General features: G+C 50.0%; 1 protein-coding gene across 1 annotated transcript in view; it reads left to right on the top strand.

Moving 5' to 3' along the window:
* The window catches only part of SEZ6L (seizure related 6 homolog like), a 188,255-nt gene extending 179,179 nt beyond the window's left edge, over nt 1-9,076 (top strand). Inside the window, 7 exon segments of the mRNA XM_079957755.1 lie at nt 20-214; nt 2,629-2,820; nt 3,843-4,037; nt 4,181-4,213; nt 5,724-5,838; nt 6,255-6,357; nt 7,218-9,076. Of these exon segments, the coding sequence (XP_079813881.1) occupies nt 20-214; nt 2,629-2,820; nt 3,843-4,037; nt 4,181-4,213; nt 5,724-5,838; nt 6,255-6,357; nt 7,218-7,247 (863 nt within the window). The 3' untranslated portion in view covers nt 7,248-9,076.
* Nucleotides 9,077-16,634: the final 7,558 nt, after the last annotated feature.

Here is a 16,634-nt window from a genome sequence, read left to right as displayed (position 1 = left end):
GTTCTCTTTCCGGGTACAGAAGTGTCGCGGAATGACTCCTGTTCAGACTTGCCTGAAATCCAGAACGGCTGGAAGACCACATCTCACACAGAACTTGTTCGTGAGGCCAAGATCACCTACCAGTGTGACCCAGGCTATGACATTGTCGGGAGTGACACCCTCACCTGCCAGTGGGACCTCAGCTGGAGCAGCGACCCACCCTTCTGTGAGAAAAGTATGGGCTTCGCAATGTAGGCAAGGGTGGCATGACCTGTGCTGACTCCGCGTCTGCCCTGCTCCTGACTCTTAACATGTCTTTCCTCGTGGTTTGAGGAACCCTCCCTGCATCTGCCATGTAAGAGAGAGCCTTGCACCTTGCAGAGCAGAGCTGAGGGGGCTCCCCCAGTTTACACAGTACGATCTCATCTTACACAGAGGTATGCCCAAGTCCTTTGGAGCTGCCCAGCAAGTCGGGGGAGAGCTTAAAAGCTCTTTTTGCAGCAGGTAACTCAAGAGGAACCAGCACAAAGGGAGCTTTTAAGGCCTCTGCCTTGCTTGGAGGTCAAGGCCAGCGTGTCAGAATAGGACCTGGGAGGCCAGGGTTTGAATCCCCACTCAGCCATATGGAACTCGCTGGTTGACCTTGGGTGCTGGTCCCTGCCTCTCAGCCTAGCCTACCTTGCAGGGTTGCTGTGAGGATTAAATGAGGAGTGGGGAGAACTGTGTATGCCACCTGGAACTCCTTGGAGAGAAAATGTGGGGTGCAGTAAATAACTATCAAGGGCACACCAGGTCCAGAAGCCTAGTGTTCTTCACAGGAGATCTCATAGGAACTCCAACAGTCTCGTCTTGAGCTCTCCGCCTTGCTTGGATTCAACTTGTGCCATTTCAAGCAGCTGGTCTTCAGCCCCATGTAGCTGAGATCACATCAGTTCAATGTGCATAAAATGTGACCGCCCTGAGCAGCCTCTGCTGGGGATTCCCAGGACCCGCTTTGGATTGCTGTGCAGGTGCAAGAAGGGGTTGAGCTGAACAAAGATGCCTTGCCATTTGGAAGCTAGAAGCCCCAGCTCAGCCAGCTGTGGTTTCTGCTACGAGTGTTATTATTGTCATTCTGATCTGCTTTCTTCAAAAAGTGACCCCCAGAAAAACATACAAAAACACTGTCTGAAACCAAGCATAGCAACCCAACCAATAAAAACCTGAAAATACAGCTCTACTGATAAATGGCAATTCTTACACATCCCAGTACATTAAATGAGGCACGCCTGGAAGAAGCGGACCATTTGGATCCCTTCCAGTTGGGATTCAGGCCTCATCATGGGACTGAAACTGCCTTGGTCGTGCTGGTCGATGATCTCCGGCAGGCTAGGGACAAAGGTGAGAGCTGTTTCCTAGTTCTGCTGGATCTCTCAGCGGCCTTTGATACCATTGACCATAACTTCCTTCTAGACCGTCTAGAGGAGCTGGGAGCTGGGGCCACTGTTATACAGTGGTTCCGCTCCTTCCTCCTGGGCTATGTTCAGAAAGTGGAGGGTGAGTGTTCAGACCCCTAGGCCCTCACTTGTGGGGTGCTTCAGGGTTCTGAGCTCTCCCCATGCTTTTTAACATCTACATGAAGCCGCTGGGAGAGATCATCAGGGGGTTTGGGCTGGGTGTCCATCAATATGCAGATGATACCCAGCTCTATCTCTCTTTCAAATCAGAACCAGTGAAGGCGGTGAAGGTCCTGTGTGAGTGTCTGGAGGTGGTTGGAGGATGGATGGCGGCTAACAGATTAAGGTTGAATCCTGACAAAACAGAAGTACTGTTTTGGAGGACAGGAGGCGGGCAGGTGTGGAGGACTCCCTGGTCCTGAATGGGGTAACTGTGCCCCTGAAGGACCAGGTGCGCAGCCTGGAAATCATTTTGGACTCACAGCTGTCCATGGAGGCGCAGGTCAATTCTGTGTCCAAAGCAGCTGTCTACCAGCTCCATCTGGTACGCAAGCTGAGACCTTACCTGCCCGCGGCAGGCCGGTGAGACCACATAACACCGGTCTTGAAAGACCTACATTGGCTCCCAGTACATTTCCGAGCACAATTCAAAGTGTTGGTGCTGACCTTTAAAGCCCTAAACGGCCTCGGTCCAGTATACCTGAAGGAGCGTCTCCTACCCCACCGTTCTACACTGAGGTCCAGTGCCGAGGACCTTCTGGCAGTTCCCTCCCTGTAAGAAGTGAGGTTACAAAGAACCAGGCAGAGGGCCTTCTCGGTAGTGGCACCTGCCCTGTGGAACGCCCTCCCACCAGATGTCAAAGAGAATAACAACTACCAGACTTTTAGAACACATCTGAAGGCAGACCTATTTAGGGAAGCTTTTAATGTTTGATGAATTACTGTATTTTAATATTTTGTTGAAAGCCACCCAGAGTGGCTGGGGAAGCCCAACCAGATGGGTGGGGTATAAATTTATTATTATTATTATAATTATATTGAAACCTTTCAAACTGAAGGGTGAAAAGGCGTCAGATTTCAAAGCTTTCATGAGGACTAGAAGCATTTCAAACCAGAAATCCTCCACATCCTACAATACTGCAAGCTAGAGAGACCAACTCTTGCCATGAATCCCCCCAGTTCTCATCTAACTCTGTTCCTTTCTCTCCTCTAGTTATGTACTGCACAGACCCTGGGGAGGTGGAGCACTCAGCCCGTTTGATTTCTGACCCCGTGCTCTTGGTCGGGACCACAATCCAGTACACCTGCAATCCGGGCTTCGTTCTTGAAGGAAGTTCTCTCCTGACCTGTTACAGCCGCGAGACGGGGACACCCATCTGGACCTCAAGGCTGCCCCACTGTGTTTGTACGTTGGGCTCTTTACCCCTCTGAATGCAAAACTCACACACTTCCTGGAAACGAGAAGCCACGGTTGAGTTGTGGGGGACTGCAACCCCTGTGGGTTGGCATTTGAATATAAATACAAGAATACCATATGAAGCTGCCTTCAACAGGTCCAGGTCCTTGATAGATTTGGGCTCAAAAAGATCTCTTTTAACCAGCAGGAGCTCCCTTCAAGGCCTCGGATGGAGAGGGCTCTTCCATATCATCTAGAAACATAGAATTGAAGAGTTTGAGGTGACTGGGGGTCATCTAGTCCAACCCCCAGCAAGGCAGGAATCTCAGCTAAAGCATCCCTGACAGATGGCCACATGACCTCTGCGTAAAAATTTCCGTTTTTGTCATTTGAATCCATTGGTTTTAGGCCCTACCCTCAAGCTTGCTCCGTCTTCTGTGTGACAGCCCTTCATATATTTGAAGATAGTGATCTGCAAATATGGTGACAGAAATCTTTTTTCCCTGGATATGCCAGGAACTGAGCCAAATTATAGCATCAAATCAATATTTGTTGCCAGCAAGTGGTTGGATGAGCCCTCCAGAAGACAGGTGGAGAAGCACTTGGCTCACACCTGCAAACAGCTGCCAAAAGGTGCTCCAAGCCCACAGGTTAATTTGTGGCCTTTGCAGTGAGAAAACCCTCGTTCTTCACAGGGAAGGTTGCAAGGCAATGCTTCTAACACATTTGTGGGGCAGGAGAGGCAGAGCAGCACTGCTTATGTGGAGCCAGTCTTGCTTGAGCTGCTGGGAAAAAACACTCTCTGTCTCATGCAGTGTGGCATGAGGACCTGGGAGACCAGAGTTCAAATCCCGGATTTGGCCGTGAGCCTTGGGCCAGCCATTGCCCCTCCCAGCCTAACCTGCCTCACAGGTGGGAGCTAAGTGCAAGAAATAAATCCATGCACCCTGAACCAAAGAAGCTTCATGCAGACCAGATTTGGAGGGGGAAAGAATGTTCAAAGGCTTCCTCCTCTGTGTGTTTCCTCCTAGCTGAAGAATCCCTCGCCTGTGAGAACCCAGGCCTACCAGAAAACGGATACCAGATCCTCTACAAGCGCCTTTACCTGCCCGGGGAGTCCCTGACATTCATGTGCTATGAGGGTTTTGAGCTCATCGGAGAGGTCACCATCAAGTGTATTCTGGGGCAGCCCTCCTGCTGGAGTGGGCCACTCCCTGTCTGCAAAGGTACTGTCCCCTGGAAAGAGAGAGGGGCCAGGATGCAGCCGCTTGCTTGCTTGCTTGCCTGCCTGCCTCCTTTCCCTCATCTTCTCTGGGGCAGCCTCTGGATCCAGCAGCCCCAAGCTAACCTATCTGCCTTTCTCTTTCAGTGAATCAAGACAGCTTTGAGCATGCCTTAGAAGGTGAGCAGAATATTTTCATGGGCTCCCCGAGTTCCAGAGTCAACAGGACCCAGATTAGTTTTCCTTTGGAGTTTCTGTCATGTGTGCTTTATTGGCAAATCCATTAGGAAACAAAAAGTTTATTAAGATGCAAAAAAAAAAAAAAAAGTAAGATCTTTTAAGAAAAAGATATTCCAAAGAACAAATTACAGGAAATCAGCAAATTCCCCAACAGAGCAAGAGAGCAAAGATTAAATGCAGTCCTCTGCTCCTTCTCTAAGCCCATTCCTCAAAGATTCCCACTTCCCTAAAGATGGCTCTCAATGGCTACCAGCCGCAGTGACTGTGCTCTGCCTCAACAGGCGGGGAGAGCGCTCTTGTGCTTGGAGCCTGCATGTAGGCTTACCTCTGGCAGGCCACTGTAAGAACAGGGTACTGGACTAGATGGGCCACTGGCCTGATCCAGCAAGCTCTTCACGTGTTCTAGAGAGAGAATCTTCCACAAGCTCCTTTGCTGTCCTCCAGTCATTGGCCTCCTGGCCAGCCACCTGTTCTTATAGCATCTCCTTGTCCATCAAATGCTCCCCGCAGAGGCCCCAGGAGCAAGGAATTAGGGAGCTTTCAATTTGCCTCTCCTCTGAGATATGCATGCCTTATATCCTGCCGTGGATAGCAGTTGTGGATTCCAGACCCAGGGCAATTGCTAGGTTTCCCAAGTAACTATTTAATTCCCAATGAACAAACACAGAAAATATGCATTCCATGTAATATGCGTACAAGATCCCATTGCTTCACAGCCTGCCTACATTGGGATGGGTGACAGCTGACATTCTCCCAGCCACAGCCCAGTAAGCAGGAGTCAGGGAGATGGCAAGCAACCCGTGTGGGCAGGCAAAAAAGATCTTTGCTCTTGAAAATTACCACCAGGGTTTTCTCCGTCTTCCTGCCCGACAGAACTGTATCCTTGAGCTTGTGGATTCAGGAACTGGCTTGGAGTGCAGACCTACTTTGCTCTGGCTAAATGGAGGGCAAGAGAGCTGGGCTCTTCTCTGCAGGGGAAAGCTCTGTTGCTTTAACAGACAGTCAGTGTTTCCTCAGCGCGAGCTAATTATGGGAAAGATTGTCTTCTGATATCTGAAGATCTGTCTTGAGTGTTAGCCATCCATCTCCCTAGGCCATGAAAGACCAGGGTGGGTGGAACTGCAGAAACTCTCACACTCGCTCAGGTGCCTATTTGGCAGCTGCTCCTTGCCCAGTCCTAGAAGGGCAGAGTTGAGAGGCAGCCTTTCCCCTCAACTTGCTTGCATTCCCCCCTGGGATGAGGCTGCTCCCAGAGGGCTTGTGTGGGAGGACCAAAGGACACTTTGCACTGAACATGCGGTGCCCTTGGAGGGAAATCCATTTCAAGGCTAATCTCCAGTCTGCAGCTTCCATTAGGTGCTTTGGGGTGTCAGTCTTGGGTGCCCTGTAAGAGAGAATCCCATGGGGTGCTTACCTGTCCAGGATCTCACCCCGGCACTTCTCTCTTCAGTAGCTGAAGCTGCCGCAGAAACATCCTTGGAAGGGGGGAACATGGCGCTGGCCATCTTCATCCCAGTGCTTGTGGTCTCTTTGCTGCTGGGGGGAGCATACGTCTACATCACCAGGTAGGAAGGCAGGGTGGTGGCAGGTGCCCTCTCTGGTTCGGGAGGCGTTTGGGGCATTTGGAGGGAGGGCTCAGCTTCTGAGCCAGCTTGGCTGCTTCTGCCAGCCCACCTGTAGCTCTTGGCTTCTCAGGGACCTTTCCTCAGCACCCTTGCTCTGTCTTTGTGGCACTGTGCTCTGGGAGGTACATGTCAATCTGTGGCAAACTAATGGAGTGGGAGGAGCGGCCCTGGGGCAGCTGGCGTTCAGCCCCCTTCCAATGATCCCAAAGTCCTGGGCCATCAATGCATCATCTCCCTCAAAAGCACCCACCACGAGTGCTGCTGGAAGGGCTTGGAAAGTGTTGCTCAGTGGATCCCTTTGGACTCTGCTCTCTTGACTCTTCTCTCTGGTGTCTCTCTCTCTCCCCAACTCACAGGTGCCGCTACTACTCCAGCCTGCGCCTGCCCCTCATGTACTCTCACCCATATAGCCAGATCACGGTGGAGACAGAGTTTGACAACCCAATTTATGAGACAGGGGTGAGTTGACGGATTCCTGGATTGAAAGCAGCATCTTGATTTGGCTCCACGTGGAACACACAAGTCCCTGTGGAGGCAATTGTGAGGCAGACAGAGGCAGTAAAATGTCTCAGGACAGTCCTGAATGTTGCCCTCATTCAACTGCCTTGAAGAACCACAATGATGCTCCCTTGTCTTGCCCCATGTGCCATCACAGTAGTTTCTGGGCCTCTCCATAGTGGCCACATGGTAAGCAGAGTCACTGGATGAAATGAGCTGCCCTTTCCAAGGTTACAGCTTGGGTTTATTTGCTCAAGAGACTTGCGGTTGGTAGTCTGAGAACAAGGCATGACATCCAGCCTCACTGCATGCTTCCAGTCTGTGGTCCTACTAGTGGCAGCAGCAGCAGTCCACAACCATCTTCCTCTCTTTCGGCCTTCAGTGAGGAGTCCCCATCCCTCATCCTGATTGCCAGCATTCTGTCAAAGATGGCAGGCAGTTTTCTCTCAGTGCTTAGCATGTCTGTGAATGTACCGTGACATCAGAGCAGGCCAACCAATGGAGGAGCTGCCATACCCTAAAGGGGTTGCCTTTTATGGAGAGTGAAGCTGTGTGACTCCTTCCTCCTGCCCCAAACTTTTAAAAGTTAACATGAATTTAAAACCTCAAGAATGTAAAATCTCAACAACAACAAAACATTTGTTTTTAAAAAACAAAACAAAAAACCCTGAGAAGTATTCAGAGTGCAGAGGCCCCCTGAAATAAAATAGTTCTGACCAGGTGTCTGAAGCTCTAAGCAATTTCCCCTGCTGAAAGGACAGAGCTGGCACCCTTTTTGGAGCAAAGGCAGCCGTTGACCAGAGTCTGTTTTCTTTCCCCAGGAAACACGAGAATATGAAGTATCCATATAAAGCTGACCTCATGGAACTCTCCAGACACAGCCTTGATTTCTTCTCCCAGAACCTCCTCAAGTGATAAATGTCCAGTGGAGTTTGGCTGAGAGCTTTGACCATGTTGCTCCTTCTCCTTTTGCCACCTTCCTCTCCATCTTGAAGTCTTCTCCAGTTATGTTCCCAGTAGTATCACGGTTGGGTGCTGCACTCAAGATTTGCAGGCTCTGGAGCTAATCCCTGCTCACCAAGGCAACCTCCTGTATGGATGCATAAAAAATAACACTGTGGTACATTCGTTGTGTATTGTGAGTTGGGGTTTTCCTTACTGTCGCTTAAAAAGGAAGCTGCTTCTGGTCCCTGAGTGAGCTGGGCAACGCCAGGTCCAGTGGGCAGAGGGATCTCTTCTCATGGCAGCCACTGCACTCCCCCCCCCCCCCAGAACTTGGTGCTCTGTTTGAGCTGCTGGAAGAGAAAGTGGGGCCAACTTGTAGAGGAGCCTGGAAAGCCACTGGTGACTACCTGAAGAGCAACAGTGACAAAATGACGAAAATCATGTGTTGAAATCTTGTCCCATTTTTGTCTTGAATCATGGATGTAAACCAGTGTAAAATGGCCAGCTAGGGGATGGTTTGGCTAGGGAAGGCAGAGAAAAATGTCTCTGGAAGCTGGACAGCAGATTGGTGAATTACTCCCAGCTGGTCTTACCTGCCTTCAAAGAATTCTGTGGCTGCTGCTTAAGTCTGCTGTCTGCCAACTTTTACTGTACCTCAGGGCAAAAATGGCAGTTCCAGGCTCTTTGGTTCATGTTGTAGTGTTTCTGCTGCACACATTGGAGCCAACAACATAAGAAAACGGTGGATCTTTGGCTCCCTGAAAGGCATGTGAAGGAATGGTGTGTGGGTGTGTATTGGATTAGTGGCTTCTGAACATGGAGGAGGGAAATGCTGCATCCAGTCTTTTTTGTCTGGAATATGACAGGAAGCAGGCAGGTGACCATACTGGCAACTGTTTGGTCCCCCATCTTCAGTTCCCAAAGCAGGGTATAGCAAAAGCCCCATCATTCACACAAGGTTCCTGTTCAATACATCATGTTTGTGCTTGAGAAACATTGGAATTCTGAATCATCAGGATTTTGCACTGTTGGGCCTTTTTTTAAAAAAAGCCACCTGGAACAACTGCTTTGGATGAGCTAGATCAGGAGAAAGGAGTGGTCTGCAAAACACCACTTGCCTTGGGGCATGGGACAAATGCACCCGATTCCCCTTCCCACCAACTCCCTGCCTGCTTTCACACCGGAAGGCCCTGCAGTGTGGACTGTCTTTGCTCCTGGACGATTGTGCAAAGAAAGCAAACTCAAACCTGCAGCCTTTCCATAGGAACATGAAGATGGGAAGAGCACTATTTGGACTGCAGAGAAACTCTGCCCCTTTTGCCGCCCCTTCCTGCCTCCATCCAGCCTGTCCCCCTCTCAAACCATCCCTGTTATTAATGGGTAACTGGAGGGGCAGCTGATGCCTCTCTTGGCATTGGCATCTTTGTAAAAATGGTGAAATTGTAACCATGGCAATGTTTTTTAAACGTCTGTTTTAGTTTAGAAACCTAGTTTGTGTGTCTCTGCAGTTGTCAAGAGTAAGGCATAGGGGCTATTTAGTAATTTACTTTTTCCTCCCCCCCCAAAAAAAAAAAAAAATTACAGGAAAAAAGAAGAATGTGTATTTGTAATTTGCAGTGGTAAGAGGAGGGAGGGGGAAAGTGCCAAAAAAGAAAAATTGTACCCAGATTTCTGTTTCCGTTCTTATAGGTCTCTTTTTATAAAATTGTTGGGATTAAATATTTTTAAGCTAAAACTTCCATGGGAGGTGGCAGAACTTAGTGTAAGTTACCTTAATAGAAATTGTACTGCTCTGTTTTTTAATGGTGAAGGCAACAAGTTGTCGGAGTTTGGGAGTGTAGCCTTTCTAGGCCTTTTTCAAGGGTAGGAAGAGCATTGCGCGGGGGGGGGGGGGGAGGGGAGGAAGGAGCCAATACAGACACCGAGGGGTTAATTCAGAGAAAGAGCTTTATTCTGCCATCCGGGGTAGCAGAAGGCACCTGCGTGATAATTCACAGCAAGCACACCTGAAACCATTTTTACAAGCAGTTTATATCCATCTTCCAGATCCCCCTTTCCCCCTCTCAATCTTATGAGTTTGCACATAGTGTTGGCAGAAACAATCTCTATTCATGATGAAAAAAATTGTTTCTCTCTCTGGCTCTCCTGGCGCTGTTCCCGGAAGAAAGTTGCAATTGGTAAGACAAGCTGGATGCGCTGCTGGCAAGGCCACTGAAGGCCTGGGAAACAAAAAGCATTGTTTTCTCAGCCTTTTTTGTTACAGCAAAGCTAGTGCTAGCTAATGCTTTGTTAGCTACTGAATCCTCAGAGAAAGTAATTTGAAAGTCTTGAGGCCTGGTTGGGGGGGGCGTGACTACACAGGTTTTTGGGTAACCTAACCTGTCCCCTTCAGGAGCACAGAGGATGCTTCTGCCACATGGCCTGGGTGGCAGCGCCATGGGCTCCCGGATGGATTTCTGAGTGGCAGATGCCAACAGCAGCCAAGGTCTCCCTACACACACCTAAGGCATAGTTAACTCAGCACTGCAGTTCCTTACTGCATGGGATCCAAATTGTGTGGACTTCTTTCTGTGTAGTTGGCTACCTGGCATTGGGAATATGACAAAATCTGCCTGCTCAGTTCATCCACACATCCAGACTGGATTTCTGCCCATTTTTTGACAAAGGCCCCGTTTCCATAGTCTCCAACTGCCCTGAAAATGTCGAGACCATAAGAAAAACCCCCAAGGCATCATTAGGCTTCTCATTTTGTCATGCAGAGTCCTGGATTCCCATCTTTGTAGAGGTATGCTAACCGGAAATAGCTTCACGCTGGGGGAAGGGGGGGTTGTCAACCCAGGCTGCTTCCTTCTCCTCCTCCTCCTCCTTTGCTTCGGCTCCTGGGAATCAGAGAAGGCAGGGTGGGGGGAAGAGGGAAGAGTCTTGTCCTGGGTCTGAGGGGGAGAGCCAGGCAGGCAAGGCAGCTGGCCAGCCGGTGGAGGAGCAGCAGCAGTAGTGGAGGGGGGGAGGCTGTCAATCTCCAGCCTGTCGGCCCCCAGCCATCCATCTAGCTGGAGGAAGTGATCCCCGGCCTGAAGAGATCATGAGAAAAAGTAATAAACATCTTCACATGAAGAAAAGCCCCTGTCCCCCTGGCAGTGATGCTGATGTAGAAGAGAACGTTCCTATTTTCATCTGAGGAAGGTTGAAGGGCAGGTAGTTCCTGTCCTCGCAGGAGGCTGCATTCCATCATTGCAGGGACTTATTAAAAGGCTATGCAATAATTTCTTCCTTGGCCTAGTGACTCATGAAGAATGGAACGATGCTCATAGCCGCTGTCTCCCCTCTCCCCTTTCCATGCAAGGCATTGTCTGGGGATCACAAGGACATAAGAACTGCCTTGCTGACTTAGCAGAAGGTTCACCCAGTTTTCAACAGCAGCCAAGCAAGCACAATTCACAAGCAGAGCCTCTCTGTCCTGTTTGTGTCCCCTGACACCTGAGTAGGCTCCCTCTAAAGAGGGAGGCTCCATTCTTAGCTGCCATGCATAATGGCTACACGTAGTCTAAGCTTTCCTCTTTCTAAATGGTGTGAGGAGGTGGGCTGTCAATTTCCACAAGCAAGAGCCACAGGAGGCATTTAAGGCTTCTTCCCAAGCTGTTTATCTTGGGATGCCCTGTGCAACTTAAGTTGGAGAACCAGGGGCAAGTGGGAATGGGGCTGCAGACCAGGGGTCACAGACTTGCTGTATTTCAGGTCATTGGGCTCAAATCAGACTTCTGGATCCCTCTGAAGAGAGGATTCAAAACTATTTCATCTCTTTGACAAATTGTTTGTGTTTTCCCCAAAATGTGCCTATCCAATCCTCTGAAATCCTGCTAGACTTCTCTGAGCTTTGCCCATCCTGGCAGTGGAAGTTAGTTCATTTTACTGCAATCCACTTCAGTTTTCTTATGACTTGCCTTACACACTTTGTCTGCACCCAAAACGCCCCACAAACAGGATGGTTTTTCTTTTTCCGCTTGTGCACCCACAGTCACATCATAGCAACGGTAGTGCACTGCGCTAGGTGCTGCATGGTTTTTAATGGCAGTTTTACAGGTACACCACAGGCCACCTGAATAAAGCTTGCAGACCACTGGTGGTCAGCTTATGGCCAGAAGTGTAATAGTAGATTTGGAAGTGCAGGATCTCATCATGGCACACACATCAACCACACCCCCAGAAGAGACTGAACACATGACTGCCTTCCTCCTGTGCACAGTGACCAGAGAGCTCCGTCAAACTCAGTGATGCTGGCCTGACCTTTGGCTGCAGAAAAACACCCTGAGCTATTGCAAAAGGCAGCCTTCAGCCAACCAAATGCAAAATTCAGCTTTTAAGTAAACAACCTAGCAAAAGAAGTACTATTATTAATAAGAATAAACACTCTTTTCCACCCCTTTTATATGCCAGAACAAGGAGGAGCCATCAGCTGCCCTGGCTGGTGCTCTAGCAGAGGACATATTTGCCCCTGCTCTTAAAAAAAGAATCCCTGGAGCTGCAGTCTGTTGCTACTGCCCTTAGGGCAGAGGAGATACCTCTGGGAACTCCAGGGGCTGCTGAAACATTGCAAGTCTTGCCATCTCTGTGGCAGCAGCTCCCTGCCCTTCAGTTGCTCTGTGCCGGAAGATAGAATCATATGTCATCTTTTTCAGAATCCAAATTCTGTGTCTAGGAAAATAATAACAACCCCCGTTTACTCAAATAAACCACAGTTTTTCACTTAGTTAGACCTAATTAATTCAGAATTAAATTCATTTGATCATGGACTTTCCTTCCCTGGTGATTTTTAAACTGAGGTTGGGTGGTCAGCTGCCATGGATGCCTTAGCTGAGATTCCTGCATTGCAGGAGGTTGGTCTAGATGACTCTTGTGGTCCCTTCTAGCTCTACAATTCTGGCTTCTATTATCTGTCACTTCCTGCAGGACTCTGCAGGGAGGATCACTGGCTGCGGTACTGAAATCTGTTTGACTCATCTTCTTTTTGGCCTGAAATCTGGGGGCTGCTGACCACCCCATTGCTTGGGCCATCACCTCCCTGCCATGGAGAGCAACCCCCATGGACCAGTGGTTGTGTACTGGAGCACGTCTCCACTGGTGCAGTTGTGCCTGATGTGCTGGGGAGGCGGGGGGGTGGGGGTGGCTAGATGCTGCCTTGCCATCAAACTCAGCCAAAGAGGCCATAAACCTCCAAGGCTGTACCACATTCACAGGCTAAAAGGCTCATTTCTCAATCGCCACACATCCCTTTAGCCCAGCTAGCATGGAAGCAGAGGTTCTGTGTGCCTGTGTTACCTAGAGACATCCTTCCCCATGGCCAAGATCCTTCTATAATGTCTACGCACAAGTAAGTTCCATTCAACCAAGTTTCCTCCCTGGCAATTTCAAATAAATGTTTAAGACTCCCCCCCCCCTGATGCCACCAGGGGGATTTAGTGAGTATTCATCCTGTGAATACCCTCCCTCAGTCATGAAAAGGTAAGGCAAGCTTGCAGGCTCAGGCCAGTGGCCCCGTCTGGTCCTGAATCCTCAGCCTGGCCCGCCAGATGCCTCCATGGGAAGCCTGCAAGCAGGATCAGGGCCTAAGAGCCTTCTCCCCGCCTGCGTTTTCCAGCAACTGCTATTCAGAGGCTGCTCCTATGATGGCAGGTATAATAATGATTATATTGTTGTTGTTGTTGTTTTAAATATCAAATGATATTTCACTCCTTTACCCCCAAATCTAGATTGTAAGGGGTGAGATATTCTTGATGGCTGCACCCCTCCACATCCACCAGATGGCATCAGGCACTCGGTTTTGGAGCATGTCAATTGCTGCCTGAGGGGGGTCCCAATCCCCATGCTGTCACCGCAGCCCAGCACACCCCCACCCCCACCCCCCGGAAGTGGACATAGTCAGAGCTCTTGCCCCAGTTGTGATAAACTAAGACAGCACAGGCTACAGGTTGCCAGCATGCCACAATTAATCCACTTGATCCTTTGAGTGTGAATGGAGGACTCTTATCAGGAGCTGTGGAGAAAATTTAGAAGATCCCTTTTCTCTGGACACCAACTTGTCTCATCTTCAGCCAGGGCATCTTCTTGCTGGGTAGGGAATCCCGACTGGTGGAAGCTGTTGCTTCCCTTCTTTCCCTAGCATCAGACTCCTCTGATTTTGCTGGGGGGGGGGGGGAGAGATTTGCTACACCTAATGAATTTCTGCCTGTCGCACAGTTGCCAACATTCAGGACTGCCTGAATAGTAGAAGTACACCAATAGTCCCAGAGAGAGCTTCTCTTAGCATGTGCAGAAAGACCCTTCCCACCTACCACTGAATAACTATATACAACCTCTACAGACCGAGGAGCAGGAAATGTGGCAGATGACACCACTCCCCAGTGGGCTTCAGGCCCCACACCCATCTTGGGGAAGGCAAAGGCATCTGGAGACTGTGTGGCTTTTTTGCTGGGATTCAATGTTGCCGGAGGGAAAGAAAAAGGCCTTCCCAAACAAGTCCCTTTTCTAATTACTCTTAATCCTCTTCCTACCTCCCAGGGGATAAGAGGAAATAAATTGCATTTTTCCTCTCTCAGTCTCTCTCTTTCCCTGCCCCCACCACCCAGAAGCATAGGGAGCTGTGCCTGGCAGGTTGAAATCTCTCTCTCTTGCTGTCTTGAGCGCATGCACACCCCCTCTGCTGCCCATGACGTGGGCATCCAAGGAAGCAGACTGCTGGAAGATTCGGACACGGAAAGCAAAGTCCCTCTTCATGCGGTGCAGAGTCAAATCAGGAAACGCACTGAGGAGGCAGCGATGCCCACCAACTGGGATGGCTTTAAAAAAGGACTGGGGAAATCTATGATTGTAGGCTAAGGCTATCAATAGCTCTTGGCCACGAGGGCCATGCTCTGCCTCTGCAGTCAGAGGCAATGACACTTCTGAATCCCAGTTGCTGGAAAGCGCTGGGCGGGAGAAGGCTCTCGAATCCTGCTTGCAGGTTTCCCACAATGATCACCTGGTTGGCCACTGTGAGAGCAGGAGGCTGGACTAGATGGGCCACTCTTCTCATGTTCTTAATGACAAGTGTCTCAGAACTCAAGTGATTTAGGCTGCGGCTCCATTGGGTCCATATAATAATAATAATAATTTATTATTTATACCCCGCCCATCTGGCTGAGTTTCCCCAGCCACTCTGGGCGGCTCCCAATCAGTGTTAAAAACAATACAGCATTACATATTAAAAACTTCCCTGAACAGGGAACAGTCTTTCGAATCCCCCTATGTCTCTGTGGAGACCCCCAGCAGGACACCAGAGGCAGCAGCCATTACCCGCTGTTTGTCCCACCCCTGCCCAGACCCACAAGAAATCTGGGGCTCAAAGGCATCTTGCCCCTGCATGTTGGGCCCAGCATTTTCTCTGTGGCTATTTCTCTGTGGCCTGTGGTCATACCCTGAATTCATCAGATTATTGGATCTGCCTTCTGGGCCACAGAAAACGGCTCACAGTCCGCTGGACGCTGCTGTGAGGGGCTGGCAAGCAAAGCCCAAAGGCAGGTGGCTGGTGCAGTGCTGTGTCTCCTACATCTGGAACCCCATGTCCCAGCCTTCCCCCGCTGGGATGCGGGTCTGTGCTGGGTTGTAGTGCAAAAGATCTGGAGGCCACCTGGGTTGGGAGAGGGCTCTCATTTAGCTACAGCAAGATCTCTCAGCTATGGATTTGTCTCCCCTCTTTCCAGAAGCCACCTGAGGGCATGAGGCCTCAGCTTATAGGCCTCAACAGCTGGGGACCCAAAGACCTGAAGAAGGAGCATCTCTTGCTCCTTCAGGCATTCAGTAGAAGCTCCCATGCTCTGCTGGCAAGGAGGTGGAAGTGGACCCCTCTTTAGCTGTAACCACTGGACCCTTCCTGGGCATCTTCGGGGCACTAGGCATTTTAAACTGTTTGTGCTGGTCAGTTTACGTTCTCTGGCTTTGGCTGCCTCTTCTTTTCCTTTGACGATGGTTTTGTTTGATTGTGCTTGGTTGTGCTGTGATTTGCTGTGGCAGCCCCCAAACAGTTTCATTTTTCCTTATGGGGTATCCAAGAGCCCGTATAGAGTCCTTAAGTAGATTCCCTATCCGTAGGAGAAAATAACAGAGGCCAGCTCTGTTGCAAAAGGGTCCCCCACTCCCCCCACACAGGGAGGGAGGAGAGAAACCCCGAACAATGGTGTGCAAGCCCTTATATAGAATTCTGAAATTGCCTACCCTGTAGCTCAAGACCACCTCCCAAAACATCATACATACATCACAGAAAGAGGTGGTCCCCCGCAGAAATCCTGTTTGTCAGGATACCTTATAATGGCCACTGATTGTTCTACCTGGACAGCCTGGCCATTCTTTTGTGATGGTAAATACTCAGTTCCTGACTCCAGGTCATAGACTCACCCTAAAGTAAAGGTAAAGGTACCCCTGCCCGTACGGGCCAGTCTTGACAGACTCTGGGGTTGTGCGCCCATCTCACTTAAGAGGCCAGGGGCCAGCGCTGTCTGGAGACACTTCCAGGTCACGTGGCCAGCGTGACATCGCTGCTCTGGCCAGAGCCAGAGCCGCACACGGAAACGCCGTTTACCTTCCCGCTGGTAAGCGGTCCCTATTTATCTACTTGCACCCGGAGGTGCTTTCGAACTGCTAGGTTGGCAGGCGCTGGGACCGAGCAGCGGGAGCGCACCCCGCCGCAGGGATTCGAACCGCCGACCTTTCGATCGGCAAGTCCTAGGCGCTGAGGCTTTAACCCACAGCGCCACCTGCGTCCCTATTCATACACAAATAACCCCTTAAGACAGGGTTTGTGAGCAAAGAGACAATGGGGAGGTTTCCCCCATTTGCCTCCCATACTGCAGAGGAATAACTGAGATCACTAGGGAAGTCAAAATGGCTTCAGGATTGTTCTCCTGTACTGTTTTAGACAAATGGTTTATATACTTATGTATGTGTTTGCCTTGTACATTTATGAACATTTATTTTATATTTGGGACCTTAGAATTCTTATAACAGTTTCAGCAAAATAAACAATGGCAGTGAATTTGATGGTGGCATCACAGGAGACCCTTGCTTTTCTTCCCTGGCACACACACAGGAACACATCCAGGCACATATGGCAACCCCGTGGTCCTGAAGTGGGGCTTCCACTGGGAAGTTCTCCTGGACTGGAGTTGGGGAAGAGCTGCAGCTCAGGGGAAGAGCATCCGCTTGGCCTGCAGAAGGTGCCAATCCCTGGCAGCATCTCCGGGGAGGGCTGGGGGAGAGAGACT

Source organism: Podarcis cretensis (assembly GCF_951804945.1).
Source record: "Podarcis cretensis genome assembly, chromosome: 16".
Lineage (NCBI taxonomy): Eukaryota > Metazoa > Chordata > Lepidosauria > Squamata > Lacertidae > Podarcis > Podarcis cretensis.
This window is presented reverse-complemented; position numbering and strand designations above follow the sequence as displayed.